The sequence below is a fragment of the Phodopus roborovskii genome, unplaced genomic scaffold, assembly GCF_943737965.1.
Source record: "Phodopus roborovskii unplaced genomic scaffold, PHOROB, whole genome shotgun sequence".
Taxonomy (NCBI): Eukaryota; Metazoa; Chordata; class Mammalia; order Rodentia; family Cricetidae; genus Phodopus; species Phodopus roborovskii.
In genome coordinates, this window is record NW_026126480.1 from 57,673,887 (window position 1) to 57,698,544 (window position 24,658).

The 24,658-nt window shown below is 54.9% G+C and overlaps 2 protein-coding genes across 2 annotated transcripts in view; both read right to left on the reverse strand.

Moving 5' to 3' along the window:
• Myrf (myelin regulatory factor) overlaps positions 1 to 13,560 on the reverse strand; it is a 31,436-nt gene extending 17,876 nt beyond the window's left edge. The window contains exons 1-3 of the mRNA XM_051193929.1: positions 13,355 to 13,560; positions 1,643 to 1,730; positions 1,274 to 1,537 (exon numbers count right to left, since the gene is read on the reverse strand). Coding sequence (XP_051049886.1) covers positions 1,274 to 1,537; positions 1,643 to 1,730; positions 13,355 to 13,400 — 398 coding nt within the window. The 5' untranslated portion in view covers positions 13,401 to 13,560. The remainder of the gene's footprint in view (positions 1 to 1,273; positions 1,538 to 1,642; positions 1,731 to 13,354) is intronic.
• A 4,392-nt stretch (positions 13,561 to 17,952) lies between these two features.
• Dagla (diacylglycerol lipase alpha) overlaps positions 17,953 to 24,658 on the reverse strand; it is a 56,716-nt gene continuing 50,010 nt past the window's right edge. Inside the window, exons 17-20 of the mRNA XM_051193930.1 lie at positions 23,804 to 24,003; positions 22,808 to 22,937; positions 22,134 to 22,321; positions 17,953 to 21,262 (exon numbers count right to left, since the gene is read on the reverse strand). Coding sequence (XP_051049887.1) covers positions 20,305 to 21,262; positions 22,134 to 22,321; positions 22,808 to 22,937; positions 23,804 to 24,003 — 1,476 coding nt within the window. The 3' untranslated portion in view covers positions 17,953 to 20,304. The remainder of the gene's footprint in view (positions 21,263 to 22,133; positions 22,322 to 22,807; positions 22,938 to 23,803; positions 24,004 to 24,658) is intronic.

Sequence of the window (24,658 nt, forward strand, 5' to 3'; positions counted from 1 at the left end):
ACCTTCCTCACCACCCATTACGGGGGACATGCCAGTCTTGTTTATGGCCTCGAACAATGCCTACCTACACCAGGATGCCCACGTGGCCCTGAACAAGCTCTGCAGGGGCCACCAAGAGCTCACTTGTGCCTGCCAACCCTTAGCTCTCTCTCCCCTCTACCCTCAGGCAGCTCAGGCTTAGACACACCCTCAAGCAACCAAGGTTTACACCTGGCCTCCACTACAGTCACCCTAAGCCAGGTCCTCAGGAGTCCCCACTCACAACGTGTCAAATATATCAACCCAATAATTCCTCTCTACTTTCCCCCACTTAGTTTCCACCTCATGTGAAAGGTGAAGAAACCTAGTCGCTGGCAGAGGTCGTGGGCCACCAAGCCCAGGAGCTGACAAATGGGAGACTGGGCTGGTGCCATTCACTGCATCATCTATGCTCCTTGTAGCCTTCTCCCTAAAGACAAACTTCTGCCCTGCTTCGCTGAGGTCTGTGGAGAGCCTGGTGGACATTTCCCCTTGAGCATGCTCTTAAGCAATGGCTCTCAACCTGTGGGTTGTGACCCGGGGGGGGGGGTTGGGGTGGGGGTGGTGTCAAATGACCCTTTCCGGGGGGGGGTCACATAGCAGATATTCTGCACACCATATATTTACATTACAATTCATAACAGAAAATCACAGTTATGAAGTAGCAAGGAATTATGGTTGGGGTCATCACAACCTGATTAACTGCATAAAAGGATCACAGCATTAGGAAGGCTGAGAACCACAGGGTCTGGAGGCTGGCTGGGCTGTGGCTGCAGGTGGCCAAAGCCAGGCACAATGGTCAGTTGTGGAGAGAAATGGTAGAAGCTGGCAGAGTGAAGCTCCCCCCCCCAGGATGTAACTACCTTGGCTCTAAAAGGTATGCTATGCCTGAGGTACTGGCAACTCTCAGGACACAGAAAGAGCTCGATCCATGGGTAGATGGGGCATGGGAGTGTGCTCGGGTTCCTGTCAGTGTTGATTGGGGCCCCAAGTCGATCTGCTTCTGTCCCATCATTGCTTTGAGATTTTTCTAGCACTACCTTCTTCACTGTTCTTAGAACCCTGGTGACTGTTCATGGCCTCAGGACAAAGCACATAAGTCTCCTATCAGCCTGGTGTCACCCCTGTTGGAACCTACCCATAAGGGAGCCTGTCATCTAAGCCCTACCCACTGTGAGTCCATAGGCCAACATAGGCCAGACAGTGGCCACTGTGCCCCTGTATCCTGACCCCACCCACTCCCTGCCCCACTCACCCTGGGGCATAGGGAGCCTTGGGCTCTGCCTTGATGGGAGGCCCAGAGCCCCCCAGGAAGGGCTTGGGGGCAGTGCCCATGCCGTTGTTGTTGTTGCAGTTGAGTGGGGTGCCGTAGGTCGGGGGTGGGAGGGGGCCATGGCGCCCGGGGGATGGTCCACTCCCAGGGGGGCTCAGATGGTGGAGCCCGCTGGAGCCGGGGATGGCTGGTGGCCCGTGGGGGAAGGAGGCTGTGCTGGCTGGTGCAGAGATGTCAGGGAAGCAGCTGTGGGGAAGGGAGGAGGCTCAGCCCCCAGGTCCCCAGGCAGAAGGGGAAGTTCCATCCCTTCCCACAGGGAACTGCCCAGAAGTCTCAGCTGAGGTGACTCACAGATCAGCGGCATCCTCCTTGCCAATGTACTCCTCCAGGATACTGGTGTCTATATTGGAGGGCTCCAGGGCACCACTGATGTCATGACCTACAAAGCAGAGGCAGCTGGATTTGAAACAGCTCTCTGAAGATCCCAGGCCTAGAGCCCACCAGTCCTCCTCAGGTTACGTTCTGAAACATGTGACCCAGCTCCCTTCTATGCATGGTCCATCACTGTCCACCCTGATGCCCCTCTAAAAATAATGCCTGCCCCCAACCCTCAAGGGTAACCTGTTTCCCAGGAGGTCAAAGGCCTAATGTATGGAGTTGGGGACAAACCACTCTTGTCCTTCCACATCCTTTCTCTGGCTAAGTGACAGGATCATCCCCATCCCTCTCATCTGTCCCTCTATCTTACAGAGTGCTCTGAGGAGCAAGCAAGGCCTTACCACCTCAGCAGCATAGACCCAGAGTGACTTTCCTGCCCTGTCCTTCCAGGAGACCCAGCCTTGAGCACGTGGAGACATGAGGTCTGGCTAGGCAAAGCACATACCCCGGGGCCCAGGAATTCAAGGAACCACGGTACCCCAGGGCTCCAGCTTCAGGAAGAGCTAGGGACCGAGATCGGTAGTGCCAGTGTGGCCCACCTCTGGTGGTTAGGTCCACTGCCTCTGTGCTGGAAGTGGGGAGCTCAGCCCCGACTCCCCAGAGGAGACAGAGGATGAGAGAGGCACAGTAAGTCCTGGCTTCGCATAGGAAGGGAAAGTGGCCAGCACTCCTCTATCCTCCACCTGCCTGCCTGCTTTCCTCCAGTGGCCTCAGCCCCATGAAGGGGAAGGACAAAGAAATGCAACTCAGGGCTCCTGGGCATGGCAAGGGAAGAGAGGGGGTGGTGATGGCTTTTCCTCTCCCAGGGTCACCTTGTGGGGCAGCCAAAGGGAGGGTGATAAGGGGGCTGACGTGAGAGATGTGTCAACTCCGATAGCAGAGGACACCCCACCCAGCGGCCAGCTCCACTGAGGCAGGAACGACCCTCTAGAGCAGTGATTCTCAACCCCTGTGGGGTGGATGACCCTTTCACAGGGGCTGCATATCAGATATCCTGTATGTTAGATATTTATATTATAACCGTAACAGAATTACGGTTATGAAGTAGCAGCGAAATAATTTTATGGTTAGGGGTCTCTACAACATGAGGAAATATATTAAAGGGTCAGAGTATTAGAAGGGTTGTGAACCACTGATCTAGAGTCTCAACTCTTGGGTTAGCACCCCAAGTCTTTCCTTGAGGGAGTCCTAGGAACAGGGCTCAGGTTGGTCAGGACAAATCCCACCCAACTCAGCCTGCTGTGTGACCTCAAGGAGGCCATACTCTCTTTGGGCCTTAGTATCCTCCTTAGGAAGACGGGAGTGGACAGCTGTTTCTTGGAGCAATTGTGGTGGCTGTAAAACTGTAAAGGTATGGATCATAAAATGCAATACACACAGCGGGAACTCTGAAGATGGAGGGGCTGTCTTCACCTCCAGTACCCCAGCACTGTGGGGTCTCTGAGCCCCCATCCCAGGCCCCTCCCTGGCCCCAGTTGGCATCTGAAGAATGCTGAGCCCCGCTTAGGTGATTAATGAATTAATGAGCATGAGCTGCTAAGCCTTCCTAGGAGTCACACGCTGCCCGCGCCTGCGACAGACCAGGGCCTCTAACTGACCCCCACCCAAGCTCACCCCACCCACCATGCATGGTCAGTGCCAGCCATACCCTGTGGGACTGCACATGGCCAGGCTGCCTGCCCACGTTCCAACTCCACCTCACTCATTGCTGGTAGCCACAGCTCCCAATAATTGGGTGCCTACTGTGTGCCATGTTTATCACCTAGTTTAATACATATGAGGCATCCTGCCAACTCACTAAGTCCTACCAACCCATCATAACAATGAGGAAAGTGACATTGTTGGTGATGGCAGCTTGCTATGAAGTGCCTATCAGTCCTGAATTCATACTATGTGGATGACAGACGGAGGATCATGCTCTCAGGTCTGGCACTATTTAAGTACTCACACATTGCGTTTTACCCTCAATCAGTCCCATGAACTTGGTGCTACTTCCTCTGTCCCCATTGTTCAGGAAGATCACTCCTCACCCCAAAGCCACACAGAAAAATGAGCCAATCTGACCCCAGGGAGAAAGCTGATGTTTCTGTGTCTTCTCCCAGCCTGGTCCCGCCCCACACCATTGCTGATGGGTTTCTGAAGAAGAGGGGAGAGCCTAGAGCCCCACCCCCACTCTGCCCAGCTGCTGAAGCTGCAGGTTTTTGAGACTGAACTTGGCACCTTGGGTGAGTGATGGGCTGATGTGGTCATGGACTGCTGTTTATAACCATTCCAGCCCCTCCTCTTGGGCCCCTCCTTCCCTGGCCAGGAGCACTCCTAATCGTCCCTAATCCTCCTGTCCACCTCCCCCGGGGGATGGGGGGCCTCAGGCCCAGGCATCCTGGGAGACCCTAACAAGAACCAGATGTGGCTAGGGGAGGAGGGACCCTCTCGTGCCAGGGTCCGGGAGGACGGAGGTGGGAGGAGGAGGCTGATGGCAGGGTGAGGTGGGTCTTGGGCTCTGGAGGGGGAGAAGCTGAGGCCTCCTGAGGCATGCAGGACCCTCTACCCCCTTCTCCTTACAAGCCTTGTCTTCTCCCCACACTGCCCAGACACTTCAAGAGTCCCAGCCTAGCCAGCAATCCACACAACTCTATTGTTCCAGAGGCTTATGGAAGCCTGGGGATCTTGAGGCTGGAACAGAGCCCCCAGGAGCCCAGGAGAGGACACAATCCTCAAGGTACACTCTAGGAGAGCTGCCCCACTTGCCAAGAGAACCAAGGAACACTGGATCCCAATGAGGAGTGCCTGCAGGGCTGGAGACTCAAGGCAGGACATGTGGCACCCCCCACCAGCCTCAAGACCACCTGGAAAGTGACCACAGCCCTGCCACAAGCCTTCCAAGGTCCCACATCCAGAAAGTAGAGCCCCAGTGTCACCAATCAGTGTCTGTCCTCCTCCTCAAAATTTCCAACAAATTCGCCCAGCAAATGATAAAGCCAGAGCCACTCAGCTGTCCAAAGCCTGGCACTGGCTGCCTTCTGCTTGCCCCTCAGCCTCCTCTGTGCCACTCTCTGAAGCCCAGCTCCTACTTCCTTCCTGTCAGGGACAAACACACCACCCACAGGGCCTTTGCATATGCTGTTGCCTGTACCAGAGAAAGCCAATTCCCATTCTTTTATAGATTTTTATTGTCTAAAATCCCAGCCCAAGTGGCCACCATGACTACCATGACTCTTCCTTTTGCCCATCTCCTCCTTTCATGACAGGCTGTCTACCCGCTCTCTGGCTGGCTTGCACCTCCCTGGAGAAGCTAACTGAGTGTCCATAATCTGACTTCCACATTCCAAAGAACATGTCTCCCATGAGGCCCCTATCCTCAGTTGTATAGGGGAAGAGACGAGACAGGCTGTCTTGCCTATAGTTCCAGGGCAGGAACTGGGCTGTGACTCCTGTGTGTCTTTGCAATCTAAGAACCCTGGTATACCGCAGGCAAGATTACCAGCCACAGAATGAATGAACAAGATGATGAGCCAGGGAGTCGAGGTAGCCTTGCCAGGCCTGGAGACCTTGGGCAGGCCATGTAGGACCTAGAGGCCAGGATTACACAGGGCCTCTCGTGTCCCACATTGTCCTGCAGAGCTGTGCCTCAGGACCTCCACACTAATTAGGCCCTTTATTACCTGCTAGAAACAAGAGCCAGACACAGATGCCATTTCTTCGCAGGCAGGCCAGGGTCCAGGCTGTGGGAAAACAGCCTTTCCCTTTTTCTCTTCCTTTTAAGATTACTCATCTGGGCACAAGGGAATGAGAACACCCAAGCCAGGTGCAGGAGGCAAGCAGGCAGGGACCCAGGTGGTCCCTCCACCCTGGACCCTCCCTGTCCCCCTTTTTATGCCCCCCCCACCAGCTGTGGCTGCTGGCTGAGTCTTGGCCATTGTCCTGGGGGGTGGGGAGGGTGGGGACATAGCACAGTGGGAGTCTTGTGCCCTGCCTACCCCCTCCCCTGCCCCGTCAATGGAGCACTTGTCAATTCATGCCTCAAACATGGCGGAAATCCCGTCAGCCACGTGTCCATGGGCAGGGTGGGCTGATCTGAACTCAGGGTAGCCAGGGCACCAGGGCTCAAGACCCTGAGTGTCAACCTCAGGTGTCTGAATCTGAGGGTGCCCTGACTCTAGCAGTGGCTTGAGTCACATGCTTCCTACCTTGGCATCCTTGTGTCCCTCTGAGAAGCCTGGCTACCAACATGGGCCTCCGCTCAATTGCAGAGCGACTTCCTGACCTCTCCGAGCCTCTGCACCCTTCTCTACCAAGCGTACATGGATGATCAGGCACCCCAGAAAGCTATCTTCAGTCAACATAGCCGCTCTGTTCCTCCCTTCAAGTGTCCCTATTCCGTTCCTGCCCCCCTTCCTGCCTCTGCCCATGTAGTGCAGCTTTTCTGGTGCCTTTGAGTTTCTGAGGGACCATGTCTGCCCCTAAGTCCCTTCAGGTATGTGACCAGTACCATACTGCTTCTCCAGTACACACCAGTGAGGATGCTTTCTGTGCCTTCCTTCCAGCCTGCCCAGGCAGTCCATCCCCAGCCACCTAGCCACAGAGGACCTCCAGTGCCATGGCCGGACTCCCAGTGCGAACTGAGCTACAAGCTCCAATCAGTCTACACAGCAGCAGGGCACAGTGGGTTGTCACAGTCCTTGGACCTGGACTTTCTATCTTCATTAATACCCAGAACAGCTTGCTGGCTCTGCTGTTCAATTTTCCAGGTGAGATTAGAGCCTTCTCCATCAAATGGATACTTGGTTGTACAAGCCGCTCATTTCACGGATGCATCCGATTTTTAGTCAGTTTGGGCCCAGCAGCCACACCTGACAGCAACGCAGCTCTAGTTCTAGCCCAAGTCACAGCTGTTGGTGCTCCCTCCACTTCTCACCAGAGCCCCAGAAGAGGCACCGTAGCCTGCCTGCAGCAATGTCTGATCCTCAGCACCAAATAACTGGGTGTGGTGGACCATGCCTGCAAATCTAAAGCATTCAGAAGTAGAGGCAGGAGAATCATAAAGTCAAGGTCATACCCAGGTAAGACTAAGTTCAAGAGCAACCTGAGCTACATGAGACCCTATGACGAAGGGGGGGGGGCTGGATTAACTTGTCGATTGGTTTTGTCCTTTAGAATATCACACGCATGTGGCAAATGCATGTTTCTTCTATCTCTACAGCCTAGCACTGTGCTTGACACACAGTGGGGGCTTGAAGAAACCTTCCTGAATGAATGAAGGGGCCCATGTGGAACATGCAGGTGTGAGCTGCAGCTCTCTTGGAGTGTACCCTTAGGGGTCATGCTGGTGTGTTAACACAAATCATCAGGAGTACTTGATGGAGAGCCAAGCTCTCCGTGCTGCAGGATCCTCCCACGGTATGTGTGGCAGGTCCACCCTGGTTACCATGAAAAAGGGTGGAAAGCACTGGGTGGGGCTCTCTTTGCCCCTGGAGTTAGAGCCTTGTATCCCCAAAGTGAAGTACAAGTCTCTGGGAGCAATGTGGGTTTCCTAAGAACTGGCTACTGATTGGTTGGCTTCAGGAGCATCTTGTTGCTGAGTTTAGAGTGTGTTACCCCGAGAATAAGGTGATGGCTGCGTGGGGACCATGGAAGGGTGTAGCTGTCGCCCAAGGGTAGCTGTGATTCTGGGTCCTCTGGAAGAGCAGGGTCTCTGAAGGCCGGCTGGGGGTGGGGCGGGCTCTTCTCTTTCTGGTACAGAATTGGGAAGGACCACAGGCAACTGTGGCTTAGATTTAAGGGTTAGGTGGGGCAGTTGGTTAGTGCTTTGTGAATGCCATTCTTCCAGCTGAGCTGCATCCCCCAGTCCCTTCACTGTAGTTTCAGGAGTGCAAGGCAGTAGTGACAAAGTCTGTGAGGCACACACCTATTGGTGAAGGTGCATCCCAACATACTTCCTGGGCATGTCTCAAGGGCAGCATGCATACAACTGGCCTACAGCAGGCCATACCCTTCAAGACAGTTTCATATACTTGGGTCAGGGCCCCCAGCACAAGCTTCTCCCCTTCTCCTCCTATCCTCTCCCCACAGTCCAAAATCAGACCCTTCCACCAGCTGCAGCTGGAGCTGGATAGGACTGAGCAAATCCACGACACTGGCCCAAGTCCCCCAGAAAGGCAATGCCTTGCTTCACTTAAAGGGTGATTTAAAGGCCACAAACCCTATCTAGAGGGAGAAGGAAAGCAGAACACCAGGGACAAGGACAGATCAAGCATCATACAGGCCAGTCGGGGCTCTGGAGCCAACTGTGTCCCACGCAGGCGCTACCCTCTTCTGCTCCCGTCTCTTTGTTCACTCCTGCTCTGACCTCGGCACTCTGTGGGTCTCCCTGCTCACTCTCTGTAGCCTTGACCGTATGAGTGAGGGCTGTGTGGTCCAGGGAGGTTGGATGGACATCGTCTACCATGGCAAACAAGCAGGCCAGGCTGCTCAGTGTGCAATAAGATTCACCTTCCCTACATACCCTAGGAGAGCTCCAACTGTGGTCCAGAATCCCATTCCTGTTTCTGTAGCTGCCCTGCATGAGCATGGCATACCATCTTCAATTCCTTCCTCTTGGAAAACGGGTCTTACAAACTATCTCCCCCTGTTTTGAGGACTGCAGGGGGAACATCTTCAGAGTACTCTAGCCCAGATGTCCCACAGGCAAAGAGCAAGTTCCTTCCTGTTCCACGGAACAGGTTCCACATCTCCGAGATTGAGATTGAAGAGTCAGACTTAACTGGTGTGACAGGACCAAGACCTGTCACCAGACAAAGCAAAGCCAGGCCTGCACACAGAATACACTCAACAGATGATGGCTGCCCTCATCTCCGAGGTTCTCAGAGAGGGTGAAGTTCTCTCTCAAAGCACAGAGCACCAGCTCGAAAACCTGAGCCCAAGTCTGAGGCACCAACCTACTGCATGAGTGGATCAACAATCCTGAGAGTGGGCACATGCCATCCATCCCAGGTCATGCAAAGGGGCTGTGTAAGCCCATGGATATTAGTTAAATAGGGCTGGTATTCCAGCAGGGTACTGCCCCTAGGCCCAGCACAGGCACCATCTTATACAACCCCACAGAACCCCACCCTACACAACCTCCCACAGAAGCTCTGGGAGGTGACCACTAACTAACTAGTCCAGCTGCACTGCCTTTTGACAGATGAGACACTAGAGACCAGCCAGCTGTAGTGACAGACCCAAGAAGGATGCCATGTGGGTGACAGGCCTAGCTGCAGCCCCCACTGTCCACTATTGAGTACACAAAATCCTTGCATCAATTATCCAACCCCTGATCAATGGGCCACCCACACCCAGTGGTAATGGTTAGAGACCTTGAGTTGGGAAACTGAGGTGCAGAGGAATGTCTGAGGCCTAGGCTGTGAGGAGGAGGAAGGGAAGGAAGGCAGGCTGCCCTCAGGGTGGGGCCACCCCAGTTAATAATCCAGTTAATGATTTCTGCTTTGTCCTTATCAGGGAGGACAAAGTCCAAGGGCAACAGCCAATCAGCAGCCTAGCTTGGTGGCTACCCAGTAGCCTCTGCTGCCAGGGCCCCCCCCCCCCAGAGCTGTAACCCTTTGGGAGTTGTCTGGGCAGGTATCCCAGGAGATGCCACTCTACTCAGAGTGGTCTGTCCCCAAATAGTCTTCCTGGCTCTGCCTAGACCTCAAAGGGTATTCTTCTCAGCACCCCTACACTGAGGAAAGGCCCAGAACCAAGGGGCTGGTAACCGACTCTCCTGACCCCTGATATGACCCTAGCCGCTCCCAGAGAGTGGCTTTCCATGACACATCTCCACCGAAGGCTCCTGTTACATATAGATGGATTGATTGATCACAGTCTCCATTGGCAGGGAGCATTTCCTGCTGCCCCGTTTTGTGTGGCTCTGTGATAGGTGTGGGGACATAGGGATGAGTCAGACCCCCTTCTATTATCTCTCCCTCCTACCTGGCTCAGGGCCTGAAGGGTGGGCCCAGACATCGGTTCACTACAGACTGGGACATAAGTCTTGAGTGGGTTTGGGGATGGGTTCCAGGTGGGCCCAGGAGGCTAGCAGATGGTGGGTGGTGTCCACCCTCCTGAGTTACCAGGTAGCCTCCTGCCCTCTGGAGGGGATGCAAGGATGCTGTCACCAACTGGTTGTCCTCCCCACAAAGCCTTGATGGCAGAGGAGAAAGCTGGGAACTAAAGTCAGCCTAGGCTACCCAGCTAGCCTTGTCTCTCAGAGCCTCGGTTTTGGCCCCTGGGAAATGGATTTGTTCTGCCCGCCCCCTCACTCAGCACTCTGCAGCCTGCCTTGTTCATCCCATCAGAGGCCAGGAGTTTGTGTTTGTTGGATGTCTAAAAATGATTGTATTAGAAGCTCCTACTGCAGTCTACTGACTTACTCTAGCAGGAAAACAAGCCAGAGAGGACAATATCAGTCCAGACTCACCCTCGGGTTCAGAAAAGGTGAGACTCAGGCCTCCTCCTCCTGCCCTGGAGGAGGCTCCAGAGGCCAGTATCGCCCCCAAACTCACAGTGTCCCGTTCCAAAACTGATGGAGACCCAATTCCCTTCAATATCCAAACCACCCCTCTGTAAAACTGCTATGGGGGACGCTAGCTGCAGACAACATGAGTCCCTAGCACCATTGCCAGCACCTCCACCCAGAATCTTCTATTCATACTCTAAAGTGTCCCAGAATATGGACAGAAGGCTCACTAGAGCTGAGGGCATCATGGAGACCTCTGCCACTGATTCCTATGTTCCAGGTGATGAAAAGATCTCAGAGAAGTCAAAGGGTCTGCCTAGGGTCACACAGTTCTCAGTGGCCCAGCATAAATCCGCCCTTAGAGGTCTTGGCCAAGTCCTCTGAATGTGGTTCTACTCCATCCCTCACCTGGCTCTAAGAGATCAGGGCCCCCACCAGTCAGGTGAAGAGAAACATACCACCCCCTATACCCAGTTACCTGCTGGGAGCCAATGCATCCTGCCAGGAGGGTCCGCTCTCTACAGGCCGTGTGCCCTCCACTCTGAACCGCTAGTGCCTATCTCCAGGGGATTAACTGGGCAGTCACGGGGACCCAGCTGTACCAGCCTCGAGGGGGACGCTCTGTCCCAGCCTCCCACCAAAGGCCCAAAGCGCCTTAGACCCCAGTCTTACTGCCTTCCCAGAGCAGGGCAGGACATGCTCCTGTGTGCTGAGTTAGTGAGGGTGATGGCAGGAGAAGGGACTCTTCAAGACTGCCCCTCCAGCAAGAGATAGCCTGTCTCCCAGCGCAGAACCCAAACCATGGAGATCTCTGCCCACTATCCAGAAGGAATAACTGAGGCCGCGTGAGAATCTGGCTGAGGACTCAAGGGTCCCATTTGAGTGTGAGTGCACACACAGTTGCCAGGAGCTGAGACTGACACATCCACACCCATGAAACAAGGCTTTACACTTCCTCAGTAGGCCTCGCTCACACTCTGAGCACACCACAGCCCTGTGCTTGCTCCCTCAGGCCCCTTCACCTCCTAATGAGAACCTCCATCTCACCACTCAACCATTCCCTGCCAAGGCCTTCCCCTCTCAGATAGCCTGAGAGAACTTGAACCAGGCGCCCACCCAGTCTGCCCCTATTCCCAGGCTCTGGGAGACTTCTGAAGCCTGGCCCTCCTGAGCAGGCCCCACACCCCGCCTGCTCCCCACTGACATTCTTGAGTCTCCTCTTATCTCTCTGGAGGGAGCAGCACAGTCTCCCTGCCAGGCAACCGCATGGCTAAGCTGTGGCGTCAGCCTCCCACCCCCCCTCCCCAGGCCAGGAGGGAAAGTTTGGCTCAGAAGAGAGGAGCCCTGGCCAATTAGGCCCGCCCCTGTGCCCAGAGCACAGGTGGGGGTAGGGTGGGGGCGGAAGCTTACAGATACCTTCAGGAATCAAAGGGTCCTGGTTCGTGGGTCCTTAGATACCCAACAGGCAGACCTGCAGTCTGTACCTGTGCCCCACAAGGACCACTGACTTCTCCCCTCCCCTGGGGTCTTTACCTCTCATACAGTCTCTTAGCACATCTAACCTGTGCTCTGCACAGTGTGAGGAAGGATGCTCCTGGAACTGAGGGGTGCTGTCTAGCACCCTCAGATGGCCCAGCTCCATCAGTGTTTGATTACTGAATCTAGTCCAAGCCTAGCATTTCGAGACCTCTTAGGACTTGTTCCGCCTAGGTGCTCCCAATCCTGGAGTGAAGATGGCTGAGACTTGGGACTGCCCTCTCCTGGGCTGCTCGGCAAGCAGGAGTGGACAAAAGTCCATTCTGTGGTTCTCCAAGACACAGAAAGAGAAACAGAGATAGGGAAAGGCCTCTTGCCCTGGGGAAATCTCTCCAAAACTAGGCACTGGGCTGTAAATTGGGTCTTGATTCCCATCTGCCAATTCACACTTCCAGCCTGGTATGTCCAGGGCAACAGGTTCTGTTCATGGAAAGCTCTTTCAGTACTTAGAAGCAAGATGTTACCTTAAGGGCTAGCAAAAGGGTAGGACAGGGACTAGGCTCCCTACATAGCGGGGGGGATAGATACAAAAGGGACTCAACTGCCTGACCTCATGCTCCAGTGAGGGTCTGAGAAACCCAGCAGGCTGGGAGATGTCAGCCCGCACCTCCCCTCCCCCTCCCACACCAGTCCCTTCCCTCCTGAACCCAGCTCTCAGGGGGGAGGGGCAGTCCTGGAAGAGGGTCAGGAGTTGCTCAGGAAAGCCCAGGCAGACTAGGAACAGACTCTAAAACCAATGCAGGGGTGAGGAAAAACTATAGCTGGGTGCATAGAAACCACTGGAGACCGGTCTTTTCAGGTCAGGGTGAGGGGGACCAGGTCACTCCTGGTGCGGTGGTGGTGGTGGGGGGAACATAACTCCTGTGTCAGGGACCCAGCCCTGCGGAGCCTAATGGGGCTGGTGGGGTGCCATTTACAGCACCGTGAAGGTCTCCAAGAACGGAAGTAGCTGGTGGCAGAGATGCCAGCTTCAAGGGGGTGCCATCTCTAGGAAAGTGTACTAAAGAGAGGATCCTGCCCCAGGCAGGGAAGCAGTAGGTGTTTAATGGAGAATTTCAGTCTTAGGGGAGGAAGCAACATTGCCCAAGACAGGTGACAATGTCCAAGGCTGTCTCAAGTCCGGGAAGCACAGTCAGGAGGTCCCAACTCCTAAGGGTTAGGCTAGGCTCTGGGGCCCCAGTCTTAAGGGGTATGGAAAGTCCAGGATAGAATGGATTGGAAGCCTGGCATGGATGGAGCAGCAGGGAAGTGGATACAGGATAGATGGAGAAGTGTGCCAAGGATTGGAGTGTCACCAATTAGTGGAACTGAAGAACCCGAAAGGCTCCAAGGAGGGCTTAGCATGGAAGGTAACCCATTCCCAATGAAGCTGAGTGTTGAAGTTCAACGAGCATGGGCAGATACCTCCTGGAGACTACTAATCTCCTTGCCATTCACCTCGCTGTTGCCAGTCTGGAATAGAGTCCCAACCCAAAGGAGGCTTTCTGGGGGTCCTTGCATGGCGGGAACCCCATGGGAGTCCTGTCCTCGGGGAGGTCGGCTGGCATATCCCAGAGCAGGAGGTTGGTCGCCCAGCCTTCCCCGCGGTCTCTCACCTTCGAAGAAGCGCTGCAGCGCTTCGGTCTCGTCCACCACCTCCATGGCCCGCCTGCCCGGCGCGTGCGCTCCGGCCGCAGCCCCGCTACAGCCTGGCCCGGGGGCGCGGCATCGCCGGCGCGGCCCGCGCGACAGTCCCGGCTGGGCTCCCGCTACAGTCCCACCAGGCTCGTCTCACGCTGGCTAACAGCAGCTCTAGCCCGGACTCCGCCTGCCCTGCGCCCCGCCCGCCCGCCGCCCGCCGCCCGCAGCGCCCTCTGGCGGTAGGTCCGAGCCGCGATCTGGGGTAGCAGGACGGCGCGTCACCTGCAGGGAGCGCTCGACGCGTAACCTTCGACTTGAAGTCGCTGGGAACTGATGCAGAGATCAGCCGCTTTTCACTCTCTCCCTGGATGGGTAAAATTTCAGATTATGAATCTAAAGTTTTTCAGAAACATCTCAGAGATGGCTTCTATTCCTTTTGGTACCCACCTTATTCCAGTGAAAGCAATGTGCATACACAAAGGAATGTTTGTAATGGTCTCGACTGGCACAGACCACTCACTCTACAGGTGTGTTACCTCAGGCAAATGGGGCAAGTCTTTACGTTTTTTTGTCCCCAGAGATGAGCTCTCACTATGTCGCTCAGGCTGCTATGGAACTCACTGTCTTCTGCCTCTCGAGTGTTGGGATTAAAGGGGTTCACTACTACACCCAGATGGAAGGAACTATTATAATTTTCATTTACAGATGAGGAAACCAAGGCTTAAAGAGGGCTCTATCTAAGGAAGTGTTTCTATAAAGAACTTTCTGGATTGATGGAAATACTCTTGATGTTGTCATCAGCCACAGTGGCAGTTGAACACCTGACATGTGGCACTAGTGACTGAGCCCCCGGCTTTTCGTTTTGATTTTATTTTAGTTCAAGCTTAATTAGTTATGTAGGATCATGGTGGTATTGGACAGTGCAGGTGGATGAATTCAAGGTGGGTAGGGTGTGAGTATAGAGGATCACATCTGGTGCCCTACTGCCCAACCTGCTGAATAGACACCTGAAGGTTTAATCTGGACTAACACAGGGAAGGAGACCACTCCCTGTCTCCTGCTTTTGCTCTCACCTCTATCTTACTCCACTACACAGCATTTCTCCTGCACGATTCTTCTGCAGTCCTCCCAAATCATTCTTCATAAAGCAAAAGTCAGGCCGGGTGGTGGTGGTCCACGCCTTTAATCCCAGCACTTGGGAAGCAGAAGCAGGCAAATCTCTGTGAGTTTGAGATCAGCCTGGTCTACAGAGTGAGTTCCAGGACAGGCTCCAAAGCCACAGAGAAACCCTGTCCTGAAAAGAAAAGAAAAGAAAAGAAAAGGAAAGGAAAGGAAAGGAAAAAAAAAAAAATAAAGCAGATATCAGACCACACCACACCTTTGATTAAATACCATTGGTTCTCCTTACAGGTCTAACATATCTAACCCTCTCGCCCTGGTTCCTCAGGGCTTGGATTCTCTCTACTTGAGACAATGACCTCAGCTTCAACTACTTCCTCCATTGCTCAGTAAACCATTCTACCAAGACCTCCGGCCATTGCCCAACATGCCAGACCCACATCTGCCCCAGGGACACGGCACATGCTAGTCCATCCATGATGCTTGCTCCCACAAGGCTAGCTCTTTTAATCTACCAGGCCTCAGAATACACATCAGTATTCCTCCAGAGTGGCTCACTCCACCTTAGCCTTCCACACCTTCAGATGGATGCTTCCATGATTCTTCTCATGGAAAGCCTTTGAGGTCATTGCTGTAACTTCCACACCCAAGAACAAACAAACCAACAAAACCCACCCACCCCCAGGCACAGAGTAGGTGCAGAAAGTATAAGTTAAATGAGTGAACAAAGGAATCTAAACTTTGGAGCCCTAGGTTTAGAAGCAGAGGATTCTGGGTTCCCAGAGCCTCAGGAGAGAAGTAGGCACAGCGAGTCAGAACCAGAAAGACCTACCGTATGTGTACTGATGTCGGGGAAAGAAGAAATTGAGGGGTCCCGAAGCATGGGGGTACACACCTGTAATCAAAGCACTGGGGAGGCAGGGGGATTGCAATTGCAAAGCCGATGGGGATTACAAAGTGAGACCCTGTCTCAAAACAACACACACATACACACCAATAACAGCCCAGAAGGGTGGGAGAACTTGTTATCTAATCAAGATATTAACCCAGCCAGCTTAGAACTCTGGACTCTTCCTGGCAGTGGATGCCAGACTAAAGTGGGGAACTAGCCCTGCTTTACAGGTAGTGAGACCCCATGAGCTCTTCTATCACTCATCCTGCCTCCCTCTTTCTCAGTGGCCAACATGGGGGAAGGGCACACAGAGCCTGAGCTCCAGATGTGGCCCAGTCAGCAGGCTTGTGGTGGCCCTCCGAAGAGGGCGTGGGGGAGGGGGTGCCCAGGCCGGCGGGTGCTTCACAATGAGGTTTTGTCCCTCTGGGGGCGGTTCTCAGAGCTGCCTCTCTTAGGTATATAGAGTGGGATTTTGCTGGAGGCCCAGCTGTGGGCACTGACCACAGCTCCCCCTTCCCAGCCGTGGCCCCCACCGAGGGGGGAGGGGGCCACACTGAGCAGCCCATTCTTTTCCAGCTCATGCACCCAGAGGTTTGTCCCCTCTGCAGACTCCCCTAAGACAATTGTTATTCTGCACTCCAGCCCCTCCTCCAGCCAGGGTCAGGCCTGCCTGCTGGCAGACCAAGTGAACACCCAGCCATGCCAGGCAACTTTGAAGGATGAATTTATTTCCTGAGTTTCCTGGGACCACTAGAGAAATAACATCCCATCGAGACTCCAACTACCAAAGATCTTTCCTGAGTACCTCACACATAAATTATTCCATGCCTAAATGCATACTGTCTCAGGGCGGGCTGGTGACTTCAGTGTTGATCTTGTCAGGTCATCAAGGGCTGAGGATGGGTAGACTCACCACATTACAAAAATATGACATCTTTCAAATCCAGGGTAGTCCTGAGCTTAGGCCAAGCAGGGTGCAGGCTGTTTTTAATGTCATGGGAGCTGGTCCAGCCACCTCCCTATTCCACTAGGGTTATAGAAAGAGCAGCCACACACCAGGGCCTCTCATGTCTGGGCTGGGATGAAGTAGGAGGCTTATACACCATGATGAAGTTGGGGTTCAAGCACAGGTGGGCCTACCCCACAGCATGGTGGTGCTGGTGCTGGTAAAGGAGTCTAGGGAGACTTCTGTACCAGACTTTGTCATCTGTGGAGATGGCTGCCATCTGCTATATGGCCCTGAGCAAGCCACAGTACCTCTCTGGCCATCTGCTCTGCTTCTGCTCCCTCAGGACCAGGATCATTTGCAGACTAGTGAGAGGGGAAACCTCTGTGAAGTGAGGGTCCTAAGCTAGGCCAAACCTCTGGAGGTCCTACCTCTGTACCTCTTGTATGACCCAGAGCTGGCCATTTCCTTTGCTGTTCAGAGGTTGTCAGAGGGAGACAGCCTTCCAGGCCAAGAGCCCTAGCTCAAGTGGGGTCATACTGGACTTGCCAGGGCAGTCTGAGTGGGAAAGAGGTGGAGTCAAGGCTTGGCTGGACTAGGGTGTCTATACCAGGCTCTGCAGGCCACAGTGAGACTAGTTGGAGAAACAGCGCCCCCTGCTGTGTGGAAGTTTCAGGGCTTGCTGCTGGCAATTTGTTCAGCACTACCTGTTTACCCTGGGCTCTTCTGCCATTCCCCAGCCTCAGTGCTTTGGATCCAGGCTGGGCTGGGTCCCTGTGGCTGCCCAGGTGTTTACACTCCCCCAGAGTCCCTCAGTGAAGCTTCAATACTTCAATGCTACCTCTCTAGGACTCCCAGTCCTGCCATAGCTCACAGCGCGGGTGGGAGGCAGAGGGTAGATATGTATATTATATTCCAAATGCTGGTTCTACATCTGGGTCAGGGTTACCTACTCTTGAGTATCAGTGCTCTCTGGGATGGAAAGGGGGCAACATGCTCCAAGGGTACTGCGTGGGAGACACAAATCCTTCCCCAGTATATCTTTCATGCACTTGGGATTCAAGAGGACTTCTGCCGGCTTGATATAACTCAGTGCTGCCCTGGGTCTGGGCACTGACATGGCAGGAGGCCAGTGGAAACTCTAGGGCCCTCCCTAATCCAGTGGACCATATCTGTTTTATTTTAAATTTGTATCATGCTTATGTATGTATTTGGAGTGTATGTGAATTGTCATAGTGCATGCATGTGGAAGTCGATTCCTGGGAATCAATCTTAGGTGGCCCAGCTTAGTGACAAGTGCCTTGACCGACCTACTGAGCCATCTTGCTGGCTTAGCACTTACATTTTAACAAAACCACTGGAACTGTATCAACTTTGAGTCACACAGTTCTACCCCACTGGGCTGTTCTTACACACACAGCCCTACGTGCCTTCTGTCTTTGGGGGCACAAAAGGCTTGATCCCATGGGCCCTCGAGTTTGCCCCTCATGCTTTCTGGCTCATCTAGAGAATGGTCTCAGAGGTCCTCATGCCCTCATCCTGCTGTGATCTTGGCAGCATGCCGCCATGCTGCCACCATTGCTACCTGATGAAAGGATGACCACATGAGGCAGAGGTGTGCTTCTACATCCAGTTTATACATAGCTCTATACAATATACAGAAAACTTTATATACAGATATATTTATAGAATAAGCTATATTAATCTGTCTCTTCTTTTTACAGCAATATTAGTGTGGATCTTTCATACATTAAGTACAAAAAAGTCATGGGAAAATGGCACATGGAGTGCGGAGGGTTTATGGGGGCCTGGCTGCTTGCTACTATTTGCATATGGAAGTCCGCCAGATCCCTGGGAGGACAGGCCAGCACGTGGCTGGGGGAGCTTGTGCTGCGGGTCCAGGGGACAGTGTGGGGGTCAATCTGAACTGGGATGAAGGGGGTGGCTCAGACCCCCCAGATGTGGCATGGGGTGATGGGAATGTGCAGCAGGCCCACCTTTCTGGGCTCAGGCAGGGAGGGGGCAGGGAAGGAGTGGGCTGGCCCTGGGTGTCTAGGGCTGAGTCCAAGCCTGCCCCAGCCCCAAGCCTGTAACACAGTATGGCTGCAGCCTTGGAGGTGGGGGTATGTCCCTGATGGCTCAGTCCTGGGCATAGGGGCACACCCTGGAGGGGCCCCCCACACCTACCCTGGCAGAGGAAGCGTTAAAAGGCCAGATCCACAACTCTGCTTGCTGCTGGCTGGGGTGCTTGTTGCATTGTTTCTCTGATTTAAGATTTTTGTGTGAATTCTAAGAACCACTGATTTTTATCTTACTTCTGTGCTAGGCTGAGGCACTGCCTTGGCAAGGGGGTGGGGTGGCCAGAAGTCTGGTGAGGTGGGAGCCACAGAGTAAAGGGAGGCCCAGCTCCCAGGTCTCTGTCTTCATCTGTTAGGGTGGATAGCCGTCCTGGCCACCCAGCTGCGGGGATTAGAGTTGGGGCTCAGGCCCAGATACCAGTGATCACAAGGTGGTCAGGGGAGGCCTGCAGAGGCTGTGAGTGGGGCTGCAGTGGCAGGGACCATGCTGCCAAGGAGACAAGGGCACGAGTGGGCAGTTGCTTGCCTGCACACCCCCGTAACTGGCTCGTCCCCAGGCTTCACTTCACAGGCTATATTCTTGGCAGGGTAGGAGCATCAGGAGGCAGGCGAGGTGGGGAAGGCGGGCAGCCCTCTGCAGCCCCTTTCCTCAGGAGTGGTGCACATTCATGCACATGCACACGCACACCCGACACTAGCATGCACAACCTCCCCACCCCAGCTTGGGGAAAGGCGAGGTTCCTACCTCCTGGACTGCTTCTCCAAACCACAGGAAGCCTACGAAGGCCTCAGGCTAACCTGGGACAGCCCGAGTCCCTGGCCCCTCCTCTTGGCAGTGGACAGAGGTTTCCAGCCAGGACTCACAATATCCTACTCTTGGCTCCTCTTCTTAGAGGCAGTACACAGTGGGAGGTGGAGCCCAGACCCAGAAAGGAGCTAAGGGGCCAGGAGAGCAAGTGTGCAGAGGCATGTTTGGTTTCAGACCCCAGGGCCCAGAGCTGCCTAGGCATGGTGGGGTAACATAAAGGGGTCAGGCAGGATACCCAGGAGATGGGGCTTTGGATGCCTTCTTTCTTCCCAGGGCCCTGACTCTGCAGCCAGGGGTGATGTCACAGGAGCGTCCACCACCCTTTGAATGGCCAGAGTCCTGGGGGTAGAAGGTGAGCCAGGAAGCCAGGGAGAGGCAGGTAGGCAGGCAGGCCCAGTAGCCAGGACCCATGAAGATAATGGGCACCAGGCAGAGAAGGGATGGCCCTGACCCCACTCTCCTCCAGTCCCCTCTGGTCCCCAGGTCCCACTCACAGGGGATAACTGAACACATGATTGGGGGTGAGGGCTTGCAAGCCCAGGATGCAACCTGAGCCAAGCCCAGCAGATTTCTGTAAACATATACAGCACTGCGGGCCACCTTGGTGGGGATCACCCCAGGGGGCTGGCCAGCAGGCACCAGATCTGGGGGATAGTGGCCAGGGCAGGTGCCAATGGACGACATATGAGAGTATGTGGAGAAGGGGCTGCTTTCTGCCTTGGCTCTGGGAGAGTAGCTGGAGGGCAGTGACAGGAAGCTAGCTTGCCTAGTGCCATTCCCAGAACAGAGATACCTGGCTGCCCACACAGAGGAGTCAGGCTGAGGGCTGAGGAGGACTGACCATTCAACCCGAAGGCTCCTCCCTGTACCAAACCCACCCCTGCTTTTCCCAGACATCTTGGTTCTGAGGGTCCTAGGCTGAGGTAGGGATGCAGACCCCTGCTCAGCAGCAGTACTCCAGGGCCTGAGGCCACTTGGCCCTTGGGAGCCTCTCCTCAAAGCTACTGGGCCCCAAGTGGCCATTAGGAACCCACAAGGCCTTGAGTTCTGGTAGGGGAGGTGCTGGCAGCCACTGGCAGGTGCTAGCGTGCTGAGATGACCAAGTCATCTTGCTTGGTAGGACTGGCCCCGTGGCCTGTGGGGGTGGAAGTCCGGATCTTGTCTGTGGCCAGACACTCCTGGCTGCTGAGGCCTGTGGGTGTCAGGTCCATGAGCTCCCCTGAGGAGCTGAGTGGGAAGGAGGGTGAGAGTGAGATGCCAGAGGAGGGGTCAGCAGATCCCGCGAAGAGCCTTGGGGGCTTGGGTACCAGATTGGGCTCAAATTGGGCCCGAAGCAAGATTTCCTGTTGGCTGGGGGACTTGGGGCCCTCAGCATAGTCACTAGTGGGGCTCTCGGGCACCACCATGCAGTAGAGGTCCTGGAAGGAGCTGCTCTTGCTGTCCAGGTTGAAGAGGCTGTCGATGAACTCTGCAAATTCTAGCACCTGAGGGCTGGGTGAGTCCCCCAGGCGCCCATTGTGCAGAGCCAGCTCTCCTCGGGGGGCCACCCCGCCACCCTCGCCACCCGCTGCCTCCTCTTCCTCATTGGTGGCACTTGGTGGTCGCTCAGGAGTGACACCCCCGCTGCCCAAAGCTGCCTCCAGGGGTTGGGTATCCTGCGAGTGTTTGGACAGGCTGTCTGCTGCCAGAAGCTCTGTGCGTGAGCTGAGGGATGGGTTCTCCTCTGGAATGGCCGGGTCGATGTAAAAGAGGTGGCCCTCGTCACGCTCCAGTACTGCGTGGAGGCTGGGCGAGCCTCGGATGCTGCGGAAGCCCGAGGAGCGGCGTGAGTCAAAGCTGTACAGTGATTCAGTGTCTGAGAGGCTCTCCATGGTGGCCAGTGGTGCCCGCCGGGACTGCAGCTCTGCAGCTAGCCGCTCCTGGGTGGACAGCAGCAACAGCTCTACAGGGTCCTGGCGGGCTGCTGATGCAGCAGCCACTGGGGACAGCAGCCGCCCCTCAGAGAAGCCCCCCAGGCTCATCTCAGACTGAGACTTGCTCCTGCAGAGGAAGAGCATAAGGATATGAATCAGAAGTACAGAGGAGACTGACCCCTACTTCCCAGGCTAGGAGGAAGGGGGAACAAGGACTGAATAGTACAGGGAATCCTGACTTTTGAAAACCAACTCATAGAATCTGAAATGATGGCTCAGTGCCATAAAAAAGCACTGGCTGGGGCTGGAGAGATGGCTCAGAGGTTAAGAGCACTGGCTATTCTTCCAGAGGACCTGAGTTCAATTCCCAGCAGCCACATGGTGGCTCACAACCATCTGTAACTCCAGTTCAAAGAGATCCAACCCCTTCTTCTGATCTCCAAGGGCACCAGGTGTGCACATGATACACAGGTGTACCTGAAGACAAAACAACACCCATACATATAAAAAAATAAATTAATTAATTAAAAAAATAAAAGCCAATTCATCTGGCTGGAGATATGACCCAGAGGTTACAAGTACTTCCTGCCTAGTCCTGCCTAGGCTTGGTGTGTGTGTCCTGTGTGGAGCGTTCTGTGTACTTATGAGGAAAGCTCCAATATATATGCACAGCTGTGTGCGTACACGGGTACGTATCTGTTTGGATCTAAGCGGGAATGGGCAAACAGGTGCTTAGGTCTGGTGTATGTAAGTCTGTGTGTGCCTTGAAACCTCTCACACTCCCTGGAACCACCACTCCCCGGCCACAGACTCTGATGGCAAGGTGAGAGGCCCACAGAGTTTAAACCACCCCCCCCCCCCGCACTGAGCGTATGGACACCGCTTTGGGGAAATGCATGGCTCCAACAGGCACACAGAATGAATGGATGTACAGGTACACAACTATGCAGACTCTGTATCCATACTCCCTTGGGGTGGAATGGGGATGTGGGACTCACCTGCCGCTGCTATTGTGATGCTCTGTAGCAGGCAGCTCCAGGGCTAGGCCGGTGGGCAGGGGCGGCCCTGTGGGCAGTGGCTGCTGCTGGAAGATGAGCTCAGGAGTGAGGTCTACCTCAGTGGGGCTCACCATGACCTTTGCAGCAGAGAGCAGTGCTGTCTTTCCCTTGTTGTAATTCTCCAGCACCTGAGGACAGGATGGGATGGGGGTGGGGTGGCGCTGGTGGTAGAGGGGTGGCCAGCCCAGCCCTGCGGCTTCTCAGAGCAAATAGCCTGATGGTTCAGTCGTACCCCCTTTCTTTGTGGAAGGCTTGGGACTTGCCGTGGGACACTTGTCTTTCGAGCAGCCACATTGGAGCACTCTTCTAGCCCTTCGGTGGCCCATGAAGGAACATTCTGTCCCCACTTGGCTACACATCTGGTAATGGCCAACTGGCCCCCCAGGGCTCTCAGTTTGGCCTTTCTAAGGGATAGGCCCCTAGGAATCTCCTACATTCCCTCTTCCCTACCATGTGGCAATGTGATGAGTGGAAAAAGCCAGGAGTATGGAGTGGAAAGACTGCAGGTCTTTCTGACTACCAGGGCCCAGCTAGGGACTGTGGCTGGGCTGTCAAGCTTCAGGAGGGATGCAGGGACTCAATCTGTAGGACACCCACGGGCCCTGCCTGCTCACCTTGTTGAGCCCCTCCATGACCACGTACGGCAGGTGCTCATGGAGCATGGCCGGTGAGATGATCACCTCGTTAAAGGCTTTGTTGTCGCCCCAGATGGCGAAGTACGTGGGCTCCTCCTGCTCACAGCAGCTGAGAGGGACACAGGAAGGGAAGAAAGGGGTCTGGGGCTCTGCTCTGTGCACATGCTTAGGGATCTAGGCTGGATTTGGATGCCCAAGTCTACCCTAGGTAGCAGGTCAGTGTTCCCTCCCAGGCCTGGCTACTTTGCCAGTCGCCTGTGAAAGGCTGGCCCGGAGCCTCAGTTGCAGTCCCTCCAAGGCCATCTGTTTTCGCTCTAGGTTATAGCCGTTACCCCTGGGCAGGGCTCAGCTCGCCAGCTTTCTGTCAGTAGGGGCGGCCTGATTAAAAAAGAGGACCCATGGCTCTGAGAGTCTACCTACTAGCGACTGTTCTTCTGCTTGCCTTGGCCACATTTTTGCCCACACGTTTCTGTCAGTTAACGCAGGGCACTGAGGTATGAGCTGGCCCAGAGCCTGGTGGCTGCTATAGGTCATCCACTCCTAAATGCACCAATAGGAAGAACCGCCTTGGGCGACACCAGTGACGGGCTGACAGTAGGGTGGAAGTCAGAGGTGGGGCAGGCCTCAGTTTGACCAAGCTGAACAGCCACCTTTGAGTCAGGTCCCAGACACCTGCTTCTGGGTCTGATGAATGCCTGGGCCTGGATCTGGGCCTGAGAGGGGAAGACACTGCTTCCAAGGGCTAGGCCCCTTCAAAGAGACACAGAATCTTAAAGCCCTGTTGGGGACAGATGTGGGCTGGGTCTTTGGTTCCCTTTCCATAGCTAGCAGCTGGGGTGGGGGACCAGCTGGACCGTTGTCTCCATCTCTGCCCCAGTAGTGAGTGGATAACTGACCAGAGGCTATCCAACCCTTGGCATCCCCTGTCCTGGACCCACACCTACAGGAATGGCCCAGCTCTCCATCAGCACCTACCAGCACTGTTCTGCAGGATGGTTGTGGACCACGTGGATGATGCGGCCAGGTGGGTAGAGTGGGGTGCTGGCCGAAAGGGCGATGGTCAAATCACTGGGGTGGGTCCAGAGCCGTGTGCTGGCCAGGGTGGTCACCTCCACCTGGTCCTCAGGCAGCTCCGACTTGGGGATGCACTTGGTGGCCCCCACAATGATCCGCCACTGTATAGGGCCAGGGAGAGGGGGATAGAGCTGAGTAGCTCTGGCTAGGGGGTTAGGATCAGGGGTGCTTACAAGAAGGGGCTCAACAGATGAGAAGAGAGGGCTGGTGATGGGAGTAGTGGCCAGAGCATTAAAGGTCTGTGCCCACCTGAAGAGGCAGTGCTGAGGTGTACGGTAGCCAGGTGGCCAACAAGATGCCAAGGACAGATGACACAGAATTGTTGCGTTTTAGGGACGGCAAGGGCCTGGAAGACTAGCCAAGCCCTCATCTAGTGGGTGAGGGGAAGGTTATGCTCTGGGTCACTGTGCAAGGCAGAGGAGGGACAGGCCTCAGTGTGACAGGTCCCGGTTCTGATGAATGCTTGGGCCTGGCTCTGTGAGAAGCAGATGCTGTTTCCAGGGAGAGTGTCTCCTTTCAGGGAGCCAGTTTCATACAGCTATGCTGACCCATTGCCTGACACCTGACCCAGGGTCCTGACTGCCAGAGAGTCATGGGCACCATGGCAGAAAGAGGGTGAGGGCCCACTGGGAGTGGGCAGCTCTCTCGCTCTCCGATCAGAGAGGGACTCCTATTTTTGGCCCAGGATGTCTGGCCACAACACCCTGCCCCACTCCACCGCCTGGCTGTGAAGGGCTCTTTGCATAGAAAGGGCCT